Raw genomic sequence first — 15,284 nt, 5'->3', positions numbered from 1 at the left:
CGTTTCCATCAGCTGGGATGAAGTGAGTGAACTCGCTGACCGCCAGAAAACACACATCCACTAGAAAAACATTGAATTTAATCATAAATTGATCAGTATTAAGTTCTTCTTTCATGTCATGCTTTCATCCAAGGACGAAAACAAAGAACTTCACTTGATATTCAAATGTACCCGCTAATTGTGGACAGATATTTTACAGGCAACATTTCAGCTAAAGCTAAAACACGACATGTCATTATTTATTCGAGAAATGCGTTTGCATTGTTATTTATTGTGTAATTTCTTCATCAGCATCGCCTCAAGTGAGCATAAAACCATTTTTGGTTTTTTTGTCATATTGAGGAAACTATTTTGCCGTTTCCACTCAGTTTTTCCAAGTCGATGCATCATAATTTGCATCAAAATAGCAGCTAGACAGACAGGTGGGGCGACACAGCAGCTACTGCCGGTGATAATATAATATCAATGCTGCGTTATGAAATCAAATTCATTTCACTGCGGCTAAAAGGTGCGGCGTCCCTCACCTTTCCACTCCCACACACTCCGTCTTTGTCGCCTTCTGTTTTTATTTTTCCTTTTTACTTTCTGTTTTTTCCTCTCTCTCTCTCTCTCTCTCTCTCTCTCTCTCTCTCTCTCTCTCTCTCTCTCTGGCTTCCTCTCTTTCTGAGTGAGTCACATGAGCTTATGAAAGCCCGGAGACAGCCGTCTGCCAAGACCCAAATCAACTCATTTTTGCACACCAACACACTTGTCATGTGCTTTGTGTTTCCACTCTGCGTGTGTGTGTGTGTGTGTGTGTCCGTAGCCTTGAGATGACTCCTCGTCTCCCTCCTCCCCTCCTCCCCTCCCAACCCACCAATCTCTTCCACCTCTTCTTTCTTTCTTCCCCCGGTTCCAGTCGGCAGAGAAGAAGCAAAAAAAAAAAAAAAAAAGGCCAAAGTTCTCCTCCTCCCATCCTTCCGCTCCCTCAAATCCCTCTCTGTCTTCTTTGTCCTTGAAATGAAATGTTTTCATGTTTGATGAGTCAAGAGTATCACTCACTGCCACTTCTACCGGGGAGAAAAACACAGCCACCTACCATGCTTTTTTTTTTTCTTTTTTTTTCTTTTCGTCCGAATGACAATTTTCCTCTATATCCCTCGCTTTTTTTCTTTCCGTATCTCTTTCTGTGTTGCAAGGTGGAGTGTTTTAAGAGGAAATGGACCGTTTGATTGGGCTCTTACTGGCCTTGTTATTCCCAGGCTTTGAGCACTGTTGTTGTTTCCTCATAGTTAAGTAAGCGGCCTGGCCTCATCTGCACCCGCTCGCACACAAGGGAGCCGCAAACGGCCCCCTCGCCGGCTCCGCGGTTGCACTGGAGCCAATGGTAATTTCTCTGGTGTCAGGGAAACCGTGGCCCCTCTCATCCCTCGGTGTGTTTATTTTAAATTAGCAGCGGTGTTATTTGAGAGGGATCTCAGCCGTTTGGGGGCGAACGAGCACACTCCAATGCCCCTATAGCGACCCAGAGGCACGGTTCAATGTTAACTCCTCTTGGATTTTTTGTTTTTTTGTTTTGTTTGCTAAAATAGCAGTTTGGATTGAAATGAGTTTGTGAGTCCCACTGAGGCAGACAAAAACTTCCACGGCTGCAGCTGCAACCCCTTTAAACTTCGACAACTTAACTTTTCTTTTGTTTATTCGCATCCCCATTAGCTGACACCTCAGCGACTGCGAGTCCACAAAAAAGGCAACTGAAAACAAAAGGCAGTAAACAGCACAGCATGATAAACATTAATAGGCATTAGAAATTTGACAGATACAGGACTCATGAGACAAATCTCATGAAAGTGATGTACAATTAATAAACAAAACTTTGAGGATATAAGATTACTTAAAAACATATTAGGGAAACACTTTACATTATGTGTTCATTAACTAACGTTAACTAATGCATTTACTAACATGAATTAAACATTAATAACAACATTAACAAAGAATAGTTAATGTTAAATGCATATGAACAACGTCATTAATGAATGTTGTTATACATGTGTGTTAATAATGTTAACTAATATGTTTACTAACATGAATTAAGCATGAACAGTCACATTAACAAAGATGAGTTCATATTAAATGCACAATAAACAACTGCATTAAGTAATGTTGTTATAATGTTTGTTAATGCCAATGTATTGTCTAAATTAAAACTCTAACTCTTCATATGTATAACTTAAACATAACCTGACATTAACTAAACTGAGCAAGTCACAACAAACATTACCTAATGTGAATAATGTGTTATTCATGTAATTTGGTAAACCTGTTGTAAAGTGTAAACTCTTCATGTATTACTTAAACACATATATTACTTGTTTAAGTAATACATGAAGATTTAGGGTTTCAATTTAGTATCAATTAACAAACATGTATAACAGCATTGCTTAATGCAGTTGTTTATTGTGCATTTACTATGAAACCATCTTTGTTAATGTCACTGTTCATGCTTAATTCATGTTAGTAAACACGTTAGTTAACATTATTAACAAACATGTACAACAACATTAATTAATGCAGTTCATGTGCATTTAACATTAACTAATCTTTGTTAATGTTGTTATTCATGTTTAATTCATGTTAGTAAATGCATTAGTTAACATTAGTTAATGAACACATAATGTAAAGTGTTACCCATATTAGGGCATGGGAGATGCAACGTTTATTAAATCAAGGTTGTTTAGCCATGTAGATGCTATTTTAGATGCTTTTTAAAGGTTTTCTACACGTGATTTGACAGGCTATTGCCCTAAAAATAACAGTGCATCTAGGGAAAGTTGTTCTTCATCAAGGGGGAATTTATTTGTTTACTCATTGATGTGTTTTTTTTTCAGACCCCTCTGTTCATTGTCAAGTCAATTCATCCATTTCTGCTCATTGGCCACAGGTGAATTTGTCCTAATTGGTCCTAAAGGCCTCTAAATCCAATATGGCCATCTTTCTTTTCTTTTTAACAACCGTCCAGTTTGTTGTAAAACATAAGTATGAGAATAACAACAATCGGAAATAGGCAGAAGTGGGACTGGCCAGTTGATGTCTAAAATATAAACAAGACTTGTACTTATCTTTTTCTTGTGTTAAACTAATAATCGAATATCGGTCGGTCAGTGTCGTCCATTTATTTCATCATTATCATCATCCTGGATTTTAATGGAGAGCTTTAGTGTCACATGATGATCTAAATGCTGTTTCAGAGGCTTTTCCACCCTGGCAAGAAAACACTGAATCCTTGTCATGTAATGGAAATTTTTGGCATGAAAATGGGCGAATTTAAAGATACTGAACGTCTGCACAAGAAAAAAAAAATGTGTGTCAGAAAAGCATCTGAAAGCCAGTTTGGTTTCCTTCACTGTGACCGACAGCTTCCCCGACCTGTTGTGAATCGTCCTAATGCAGCAAACCCCGACGCTCTGGTGCTTCACGCAGGTTAGAACAAACACTAAGAATTTGCAATTTGACCCAGGTGTGTGCACTGGTGTGTGTGTGTGTGCGTGTGTGTGTTTATGCTGACTAGCATTGTCTGGGGAATATTGTTGCACCGCTGTTGGTTTAATGTGTTTAGAGTTAATAACCAGATGAGTGGATGAGCAGGGAGGGAGGGGAGTGAGCGAGAGAGAGAAATGGAGTAATTTGGCATTTTGTGCTGAAAGAGAGATAGAGATAGAGGGAGAGATAAAGAGAGAATGAGACAGAGAGAGCCAGAGGGGTAAACAGAGAATGGTCCTTTTGCTAAAACACAACCTTAAGCGCCATGACTGGTTTGTCTCAGTGTGTGTGTGAGTGTGTGTGTCTGGTGTTTTGGCAGGGGACACACTATGTCATTTATCTTAATGATACAGCCTGCCCACATGAGGTGCTGAGACACTGCAGACACACACACACACTTTAAGTCACACACACACACACACACACACACACACACAAACAAAATGAGTTTAATGTCTTCATTAGCAGGCTGTATCCTGCACAAGACAGCCTCCAACCTTGGTATCACTTGAGCCACAACACACACACACACACACACACACACACACACACCGCAGCCTGGAAACGGCGGAGAATGAAGACAAAAACCGAAAAGAGAGAAATGAATTGTTACATTTCAAAAACGGATGAACAAAAGAGAATCAATGATAATGTTATGAAGGAAAATATCATTTTTTAAAAGGCCAAGATATAAGATTGCTATGTGGCAATGCCTTTACTTTAACTTTACTTCTTTCTACCCCGTCCAACCTACAAGTAACACAAATTTAAACTAATAATCTGTGACATTTTCATATAAATAAATGTCTGTTTTGCTATATATTTCTGATTTATATACCACAATAGTGATTCAACCTATATCCAGTTCATTAAATCTTTTACATTTGCTGTTCTAAACACCTGGTGTCGTTTCTGGTTTGATTTGAATAAACAGAAGAAGAACTGGGTAGTATGAGCAGTGATAGCCACCATGGCTGAACAGACAAAGGAAGAAGAAACTCAAACTGCATCAACAGAAAACCCAAGCTCCGCCCACACTGTTTGATTGACAGGTGATCTCTGGGAAGTGCAGTGCAGAAACACCACAGCAATGAGCGCTGAGCAACAAAGATGGAGACTAAACTTAAAAAACAAAGACATTGCAGATTACCACTTTAAGTACAACAACAAAAGTTACCTGTCATGCAGCGGTTCCCTCCTCCTTGGATGGATGATGGACACATAAACTACCTTGAAAACGAAGGTAAAATCAATATTGGTCCCTTAGAAGTGTTTGCCTTGATACATGTTTGACATGGAGACCCGGAATAGATTTCACATCGGAAAAAAGGAGATTAACCGACATTTTGAATCTCCTCTAACCTGAAATGTCATCTAGACCAGTGGTTCTCAACGTGGGGTCCAGGGACCACCAGGGGTCCTCGAGGGGGTTCCAGCGGGTCCCCAGCAAATTGATGAAGTGTTAAACTTCACCATTACTATACAACACAATTAGAGGATGTAGAAGAACGACTGTTTTGATCATAGTTTCACTGTTATCTCTCTACCTACAATACAAATAGTAATGGAATTCCGGACAAAATCATATTGAACAATAAAAATATTCTCAGATTTGGGTCCGAGAGACAAAATCACATCAAATGGGGGTCTGTGGCCCTAATGTGGGCTAAATTAGGGGTCGTTGATGTGAAAAAGGTTAAGATAAAGACGGTTTGGGAAATCATTCCAATCATTCCACACACAACAGCATCTGATCCCCCCCCCACACACACACACACACACCTGGGTTATATCCTGATGTGGCACCCAGGGACCCTCCACCCACCCAATGGCAAGACATTCGCTTTGAAACCGCAAGCCGACTGCATCCTCTCCCCCGGCCGCGCCGCGCCGCCGCCAAGCGAACGCTCCGCGTCCGAGACAATTATCTGCTCTAATGGATTCAGTTGAGACGGGGCCGACCTGAGACTGGCGGACTGATTTATTTCATTCTTTCCGAAAGCAGAGCGGCCAATTATATCGCCTTAACAAGACGTTAGCTTTGTTAGCGGCCTACCCAGGCCCAATTAGAGAGCGGCTGCAGGTGGATTTTAATGGGATAGAGGATTGTGTGCGTGGAGTCTCGGCTCAGCGTGTGTGTCTTTCTTGTCTTGTGTGACTGTATTCACGCTTTTTTTTTTTTTTTTTTGTCTGTCTGAAACGCCTGTGTGTGCGACTGTGTGTGTGTGTGTGTGTGTGTGTTTATACTTATGCATGCCTCAGTGATAGAGCCAGTTGCCGGGTTATAAGCGAAGTCGCAGAGCTGGAATTTTTTTTCTCTCCGAGCATTTCGGGGTCGGCCAGAAAGCGGCTTTGATTTCCGGAAAAGTGCTCTTGTTGTTTTCGCAGTGAGGGAGGGAGGATTTGGAAGGGGCGACACTGGTGCTTTTCCACCAAAGTAACCAGTGGATTGTATAGATTTGTGAAGTGCGGAGAGCTGGACCGGTTCCTACGCAAACAGGATTAGAACATCCGCCAAATGCCCGTCAGAAACGCAGCATTGTTTGAAGCGATCCACTCATCCACTCCCTATTTTTCCATCTGACAATCTGTTCTTTATTGCGCCGTCAACGCCGGGATATATTTTTTCTCTCTTTTTTTTTCCCATCCCTGTCACTCAGTGGCTCTTTGACACACATAAATTATGCACATGAAGAGACATTTTTTACAGGCGCAGAGAGAGAGAGAGAGGGGAGGGGGGGGAGAGGGAATGAGAAACAGCGAGAGGAGGAAACGGGGAGAGAGAGAGACGGAGAGAGAGAAGGAGTGTATATCCCATGCCACCCAGAGGCCTGTGTGAGCAGTAATTGCAGTAGAGTGTAGTTAATGTGGGTCAGCGGTTGAGTGGAGCCCCAGAGGCGAAGGGGGGGGGGGGTCCTTGGGTGAGAGAGCGCTCCCGCCTGCCCCGCCGCCACAACCAGGGTCTGGGTGCAGTCCGAGAGCCGTAGCCCAGCCGGGGATGCAGGGACTTGGGGTAAAGCTCTGTGATACCACCCCCCCTCTCACCACCAACCTCCCACCTCCTCCCTCAGCCCGTTTTTCTCACATCAGCGCCGCTCTTTCCTCCTCTTCGCTCTCCCTCCCTCCCTCCCTCCCTCCCTCTCTCTGTTTTCTCCCTGTTAATAAACCGTGCGTCCATTCTGGCTCTCCGTTTGCGCTCTGCCACCTCCACCTGTCCTCTCGCTGCCTTTTTCTCCTCCTCCCTCACTACGAATGCAGCGTCAAAATGAAAGCTGAGACGACGTCCGTATCGTCCGTAGCTGCTACCTGCATCGTTTTGTGAAATTTGGGGCCCAAATATCTTCCTGATATCAGTTCAAAGCAGTTTCCAAAACTGTTTTAATATGATTTTTTACCTTTGAAAATTTGGTGCTCATTTGGGTTGACTCTCCTACTAGGGTTAAACCGATTTTTGGAAGGCTGATACCTATATTTTTGTGTTGAACCTGCCGATAGCAGATATTTTGTGCCAATATTCTTAAAATGTTACCATTTTCATGCCTAAAATTTCCCAAAAATAACAAGAATCCAGTGTTATCTCTAGAATGTTATGCATGCCGGGTTGGAAAAACCTCTGAAACAGCATTTAGACCATCATGTGACTCTAAAACTCTCCATTGAAATCCATGCTATTGAAGCTGTTTAAGGTGGGTTGGCGGCTCCTTAGGGCAGAGTGACCCACAACACCTATCCAAAGGTAGGGGAAAACCCTGGGATAAAGAATGAAAGTACAGTTAGTGCAGACAAAGAAAGTCAAATTACATTCCAAGGCTTCGCAGGCTGCTCCCCTCTTGAATAAAAAGCCAATATGCAGCTGATATATCGCTGCGACCCCCACCTCCTCTCGGCTTCTCTGCAGCCCTCCTGTCTTGCGCGGCGAGGCCGGCGTTGACCTGTTGTTGGAAGGGGGTAGATGTGTTGACAGAGGTAGGGGGCCGTGGGTCTTCATTCAGTCAAAGGCCTCCTTCAGCGGAAATGAAGCATTTATGAACAGGCGTCTCCCTCCTCTGCTCTCTATTCCGCTCACAGCCTCTCCTTATTCTCTCCTCTCTTTTCTTTTTATTTTCTTGCAAACACTCTCTGCCCTTCTTTCCCACGTCCTCTCTGTCTCACTCTCTGCTGATGCACACACACACACACACACACACACACACACAAATGTATAATAGGTTCCCCTCTCACTCTTAGTTTGTGTGTGTGTGTGTCTCTGGTGTGTGTTTTGAGTGTCCCTCTTCAACAGCACAAGCAGAGCGTATCTCCCTGCTCTGAGCCCTCTCGGCCTTCAGGTAAATGTTTGTGCTGCCGGAGAGTCACACACACACACACACACACACGCACACACACACATGAATACATGGGAAGAGCACATTCACGTTCACTCTACGGTGTTTCCTTTCACTTGGTTGAAGGTCGTTACAGAGATATGTTTCTCTGTAAATAAAAAACATATACACATAGCCATACACACATCATAATAAATGCTTTCCACCGCTGTGTGTGTGCGAGCTGTGAGTGTGTTGACTCTTAAGCAGGTGAAACTGGAACGCTTAAGGGAATGTCTGCATGTGTGTGTGTGTGTGTGTGTGTGTGTGTGTGTGTGTGTGTGAGGTCCACTCTGCTCTTTGATCCTCGTCTTGACAGCCCACCACCTGGGACAATCCGCCACACGCCGCATGGCTCCCAGGCCCGGCTACACCATGGGAATCACAACACACAGCGGCTAACGCAAATGCTAACAGCCAACCCTCCCATACACATTATATGCCATCAGAATTGCTAATGCTACACCAAAAGCTAACCCTCCCATATACAGATATGCAAAAATGCCGCCGGAATCATAATTCACACCGCTCAGCTACCAGCTAACCCTCATACAGTGCTATTGGAATTGCTAATCGCACACAAGGGGCCGAAGCTTCAACACAGGTGCAATTGGAATTATAATGGCATTATAATGTACAATACCGAGGCAATGCTAAAAAGCTACCCCTCCTGTACAAGTAGACCTGCTGCATCCATTATGCACCAGGCATAATAAACACAGCTAACACTCAAGTTACAAGTTACCTTGCCTGACAACGAAATCATAATACCTCTAAAGTTATGTTAACCTCCATTATAGAGGCCTTTCACCGTGAGTATCAATTTGGCTGGGCTGCCTTACCTTAGCCTAATTTTTAGCATTATAATGGAGAGCAAAGATCAAGCAAAAATTGCCAGAAATGTATATGGAAGCCACCCATATATCCTTTAAGCTGTGTGTGCCTGTACAAGATAGTTTGGTGACCTACATCTAATAATTTATCAAATTTGCCACCCCTTTAACTGATATAAACTGGTATGGAAGCCTTGGTGACAAAGTGATACTGATAGTAGATGCAGGGGCTTTGCCATAGCTTGGGGCTTAGCGAACTGACACCCCAGCTTTTGGTGCTGGGGGTCACAGAAGAAAACACTAAGCTGAGAGTTATCTCAACTAATACAGAGGCATTGCACCATGTGAATCACAACACACATCACGTTGCTGACGCTAGGCTAAGGGCCAACTATTCAACAGCCCTGGCACCCAGAGGACACTGCAGGAATTCAGATCCATTATGCTCCCAGCCTCATCAAAGGGACTTTGGGATACGGATGCTAAACCTGCTCCAGATGCTCACTGCTGGGTTTCACTAAGATGCACTGCGGGGCAAATGTCATAAGGGCTGATGTCTAAGATATGGGCAACTAAACCATAACCAATTTGCCCCATTCACATGGAGTTGATTAACGTCCTACTCGGGCTGGGAAACACTACGCAAAGGAAGACAGCCTAGCAGATATAAACAATGGCAGACTCAGCTGGTTTTGGGAGGAAAAAAAAAAAAAATATATATATATATATACACCAAACTTATCCTTCAAGAGATGAGCAGAGCTGGAGGCAGCAACTGGACTGGAGGGTACATGATGAAGCTAAAACACTAGCGGTTTACAAGTGTTTTAAGGTTAGCTAATGTTAGCAGTCAGCTACTTCATCTTGTTAACTGTATATTTATCTCCAAGTCAACTAGGTCTAATTGTGTGAGTTGTAGCCAACAACTAGCTTTAACAGTATCAGTTTTAGCCACCTAAAGACACAGCTAGGGTGAGGGTTAGTAAGTTGACTGTGAAAGAGGCGCTACTATGAAGAATTACATTGAGATATTACGGATACCAAAGATAATAATAATAATAATAATAATGATGCATTTTATTTGTATTGCACTTTTCATTCATAGTGAATCTCAAAGTGCTATGCTATGCTAGATGAAGACTATAAATCATCACTCAATGACGAAGGACAATTTTGGTGTGTTTCTTGGTCCAGCTATCCACTAGAACAGTGGGGGGAAAATATGCGCTTACAAATGGGCCTAAAAATGAAAAGGTTGGAAGCTAGTTCAATGTGTTCTATGATTGCTCTTTATGCTAAGCAGCTACTGTAATACATTTTCACCTTTTCATCCAACCCTTTTACGTGGCTTCCAACCTTTTCATTGACTTTCATCATCAAATGTTTGGTCAAAAAAACACAGGAGTCTGCTTATTTCTCTGTTTATTTGTGCTAGCTAGTTTGCACACGCATCGGTTTCACTTGTTGGCCAAGTACGACGCATCCGTCATTTTATGGTTCGCAAGTAAGCTGTCTGCATCTTTATCCGTCCTCCATCCTCTGCATTCTTTTGCTGTGGAATTGCACTCCAGCCGTTAGATAATACCTCAAACGCATCACGGGGGACTTACAAACAACGGACAAGAACGAATATTGAGAAAGACCTCCGGTTTCCAACCCCGAGATTGACATGAATAAAATATGGCTGCTGTGTGTACAAGGTGAATAGAGGAGTCACACCCCTGTGTCTGGCATAAGTGTTTTCCCGCTGTTTTCTGCCTGACTGTGCACTTTTCCTTTGCTGACTTGAGAATGGCCTACAGCTGCAGTGTTTCAGCCCCACACTGCAGGGATTACACACAGATTAATGAAGACCCAAACCCCCCCCCCCACCACCTCCCCTACCCCCCTCCCCCCTTCCCCCTCCCCTCTCTCTGTGTCTCTTCCCTGTGTTTTTTTATGTGCGGAGTAAGTGTGTGTATATGAGTGAGTGTGTGAATGAGTGAGTGAGTGACTGACTGACTGACGGACTGTGTGAGCGAATGAGCAAGTGTGTGAGTTTGTGTGTGTTTGTGTGAGTGTGTGAATAATGAATTGAGTAAATACTTCCGAGTGACCGAGTGAACAAGTGAACGAGTGTATGCAGATTACACAAGGATTAATGAAGGCAAACCCCTCTCTCTTCCCCTCTCTCATGTCTCTTTGTGTGTTACTCGTGTGTGTGTGTGTGTGTGTGTGTGTGGGTGTGGGTGTGGGTGTGCGGTCGCGTGCGCGTACTTCCTTGAGGCTCAAGTCATCAGCGTTGAAACGAATCCAAACGTATTTTCCTCCTCTCCGCTAGGATGTTTTGTCCTTAACATTCACTCAGCGTCTGCCAGTGTCGACAGGTGATGCCAAGCAGATGAATAGAGAAAATGCTCTTTGTTGCTCCTTATGCTCACCCACCTCTCTCTCTCTCCCTCCCTCTCTCTCTCTCTCTCTCTCTCTCTCTCTCTCTCTCTCTCTCCCCAGGCTGCTGTTTTGTCACGTTTTACACAAGGAAAGCTGCCCTTGAAGCCCAGAATGCACTGCATAACATAAAGACCTTAACAGGGGTGAGTGTGTGTCCTCGATTCTCCTCTGCCTACTTTCTCCTCTAATCACACACTCGCAGCAGCACCCTGAGGCGCCCCCCCCACCACCTCTGTCTGTGTGTGTGTGTGTGTGTGTGTGTGTGTGTGTACTTGTGTGTTGCACCACTGCCACTGTGCATGTATGTGAGCGAGTGAACGAGTGAGCGAGCGAGTGTGCGCGCGAGTGAGTGTGTTAGCAAGCAAGTAAGCGAGTGAGTGTGTGAATGAGTGAACAAGAGAGCAAGTGAGTGTGTGAGTGAGTGAGCAAACGAGCGAATGAGTCAACAAGTGAGCGAGCAAGTGTGTGAATGAGTGAACGGATGATCGAGTGAGGGTGAGAATGGTGTGAATTATGATTCTCACCCTGAATGAGTGAATGAATGAGTGAGTGAGTGTGTGAGCGAGTGTGTGAGTGCGTGAATGTGTGAGCGAGTGAGTGTGTGAGTGAGTGACTGTGAGTGAGCGAGTGAGTGTGTGAGTGAGTGAGTGATTGAGTGAGCAAGCGAGTGTGTTAGCAAGCAAGTAAGCAAGTTATTGTGTGAATTAGTGAACAACTGAGCGAGTGAGGGTGTGAATGACTGAATGAATGAATGAGGGAGTGAGTGTGTCACTGAGTGAACAAGGAAGCGAGTGAGTGTGTGAGCGATCGAGTGTGTAAGTAAGCGAGTGACCGGGTGAACGGGTGTGCTAGTGAATCAGTGAGTGTGTGTGTGTGTGTGTGTGTGTGTGTGTGTGTGTGAGTGAGCGAACAAGTGAATGAGTGAACAAGTGAGCGAGCGTGTGAATGAGTGAACAAGTGAGGGTGTGAATGAGGGAGTGAGTGTGTGTGAATGAGTGAACAAGTGAGGGTCTGAATGAGGGAGTGAGTGTGTGTGAATGAGTGAACAAGTGAGGGTGTGAATGAGGGAGTAAGTGAGTGTGAATGAGTGAACAAGTGAGGGTGTGAATGAGGGAGTGAGTGTGTTTGAATGAGTGAACAAGTGAGGGTCTGAATGGGGGAGTGAGTGTGAATGAGTGAACAAGTGAGGGTGTGAATGAGGGAGCGAGTGTGTGAATGAGTGAACAAGTGAGGGTGTGAATGAGGGAGTGAGTGCGTGTGAATGAGTGAACAAGTGAGGGTCTGAATGAGGGAGTGAGTGTGAATGAGTGAACAAGTGAGGGTGTGAATGAGTGAATGAGGGAGCGAGTGTGTGAATGAGTGAACAAGTGAGCGGGTGAGTGTGTGCGGGAGTGAGCACGCGATTGAGTAAGCGTGTGAATGAGTGAACGAGTTGGTGAACGAGTGAGCGACCGAGTGAGCAAATGAGCGAGTGAGTATGCGAAGAATCAAAGTAAAGAAGTGAGCAGGTAAAGACGGAGTGTGTGAGCGTATGCCGGCACTGTGTGTCTGCCTGCCTGTCTACAGCATGTCTGCCCACTCACATGCATAAGCCTGGGTTGTGCATATGCTGGCACTGCCCTTATTTTATGCTGTCTGCTCCATTCTCCCCAATGGAGCCCCGCTCTTCCCTCCTGCAGCCCAGGAGAGCGATAGAGGGAGGGGGCAGGAGCTCGCTCTGCCTCCCCCTCTCGCTCTCTGAGCCTTCGGTGGATATTTAGAGGCCCCTAGATCCCTCCCGCCTGCCTGGGCTATTGGCTCCTTCCCCGCCTCTCTCCTTGGCTGCGCCGGCTAACTGGAATCTCATCAGTTGAGCGCCTGTACTCGCCGCTTCCGTCAGTTGGATCAGCGGATGGCCCTCCTGGGCAGGACGGGGTGGATATTGCGAATCCCACAAGAGAGCTATATAGCGGGATTTGTGCTCGGGCTCCTGACTCGGGAGTCAAGCTTGTTGTTTTGCGGCGAGTCACCGTGTTAATTGCTCGTGGAATAAGTACGTTAACTTTGGTCTGTTTCCTCCGCCGCGAGAGTTAGTCGCTCATCCCTTGATGTAGGTGTGAAACAGCCCCGGGGAGGACACATACTGCAGCAGTTTCAGGATTATGGGAACATGAAATCGCCTTCTTCTCCACAACACCCCAACCCCAACCCCCCCCCCGTCTGGTCATCCCTCCTCCTCGCTGGCTTCTCTCTCCTGCAATGGTGCACAATACACAGTAGGGTTTCGACTGATATGGGTTTTTGTTAAATTTGGATTGAAGCCGCTGATATTTCTAAATCTGACCATTTCCATGCCAAAAAAATGAAATTACAAGTATACAATTTAAAAGATAACATGGAATTTTGCTGATCCCACTGGGGAAACTGGGTGTATTATTAGGTGTATTGGGTGAGGTAAGCCATATTTTCCTGCAAATGTTGTTATTATCAGGGTGGAAAAGCCTCTGAAACAGCATTTAGACCATGTGATACTAAAACTCTCCATTGAAACGCATTGATCAATTGAACAATACATACGTAATCAAACTATATACATCATATAACTATAAATACATCATCTATTCTATCAGTTAGACAACACTAAATGTACGATATATGATTTTTAATAAAAGGCCAATATCGACAAACCGATGTCAGTCTAACCCGAATATACAGGTGCATGAGATGGACCAATACCTACAGCACACCCACACACACACACACACACACACACACACAAACACACCCATACAAAAGACTGAATCAATAGAAGCGTAATGACAGAGCATTAAGTGGTTTTTGCAGGGTTATGTTTATCATTTTGAATAGGGTCTCTGCGGCAAAAGCGGCACTCCAGGCGTATACAAATGGGATGGCTGGTTGATAACCGTGCAACCTCGCTGTGGAGGAAAAAAAAAACAAAAAAAAGCCACAGAAAGAAAAAGGCGAGGGGGAAGAAGGAGGGAGTCGGAGGACGAGTTTGAGATAGACGAACCGACGACGAGGATGGGGGAATTAATTGCCGAATGAGGCAAGACAAAAAGAGAGAGGAGCGCAGGCAGACGGGGGGAAAGAGAAAGCGAAAGCGAGAGAGCGAGAGAGAGAGAGAGAGAGAGAGAGAGAGAGCGAGGAGGTTAGCGGAGGTGATGGGCAGATGGACAGGAAAAAGGTGGAGTAGAGCACTCCAGCACGCTCGAGGGCAAAGCAATAAATGTGCCGCAGTTAAAAACCAATACCTGCTTATTAACTTCCCCACTCTCCCCGGCTTGTAAAAAGCCAGCGGAACAATGTTTATATTGGCACTCTTTCCCCTCCCTCATTCTCTCTCTCTCTCTCGCTCTCTCTCTCTCTCTCTCTCTCTCTCTCCGTCCAAACCCGAGGCCCTAACGGGGAGAGATGCAATCACAGTAGAAAGTTGGAGCGGGGCCATATTGTAGAAAAAGGGCACCGGTGCTGGCAGCGCCGGCCTGGCAGCCATGTTGGTTCAGGGCGCAAAACAGTTGAACGGCTGCCACGTTTGGAGGAGGGTGTTTTATGTGATGGATGCATCTCTCTCTCTCTCTCTCTCCCTCTCTCTCTCTCTCTCTCTCTCTCCCATCCTCCCTATGCAGCACTGTGAGATGACAATGGCATTTAGGTTTAGGCTTTCTAGCAGGGTGACACACTTTTGAAAAACAGCATTGGCAGCACTGCTTCTGCTTTTCTGCCTCTCTCTCTCTCTTTCTCTCTCTCCCTTTCTCTCTTTCTCCCTCGCCTCCTGCAGAATAATCAGGTGGCATAAAGACCTGTGTGCATGTGTATGCATGCACGTATGTCTCAATAAGTGTATGCAAACGTGCATTCACGTGTGTGTGTGTGTGTGTGTGTGTGTATGTGCGTGTGTGGGTGTGTGAGAGAGAGAGAGTGTATCCATGTCAGTTGCACAAGTTGTCATACTTCTGTGATGAAGTAATGACTAATGTTTTCAAAGCCTGCACGGGTCAGAGCAGGAATAGGATGTATGTATTGCATGCGTACACACAGACACACACACACCCACACTTGCACATACACACCCACATTTGCATACACACACACACACACACACTCACCCCATCCGACTCCTCCGAACATTTTAAGC

The 15,284-nt window shown here is 44.9% G+C and overlaps 1 protein-coding gene across 2 annotated transcripts in view; it reads left to right on the top strand.

The window, feature by feature from the left end:
- The window catches only part of celf2 (cugbp, Elav-like family member 2), a 159,036-nt gene that overhangs the window by 101,646 nt on the left and 42,106 nt on the right, over nt 1-15,284 (top strand). For both annotated transcript variants that reach the window (XM_078281992.1, XM_078281991.1), the window contains exon 4: nt 11,207-11,289. In XM_078281992.1, the coding sequence (XP_078138118.1) occupies nt 11,207-11,289 (83 nt within the window). The remainder of the gene's footprint in view (nt 1-11,206; nt 11,290-15,284) is intronic.

Source organism: Centroberyx gerrardi, chromosome 24 (assembly GCF_048128805.1).
Source record: "Centroberyx gerrardi isolate f3 chromosome 24, fCenGer3.hap1.cur.20231027, whole genome shotgun sequence".
Taxonomy (NCBI): Eukaryota; Metazoa; Chordata; class Actinopteri; order Beryciformes; family Berycidae; genus Centroberyx; species Centroberyx gerrardi.
The sequence above is the reverse complement of the archived record's forward strand: the minus strand, read 5'-3'. Positions and strand labels throughout refer to the sequence as shown.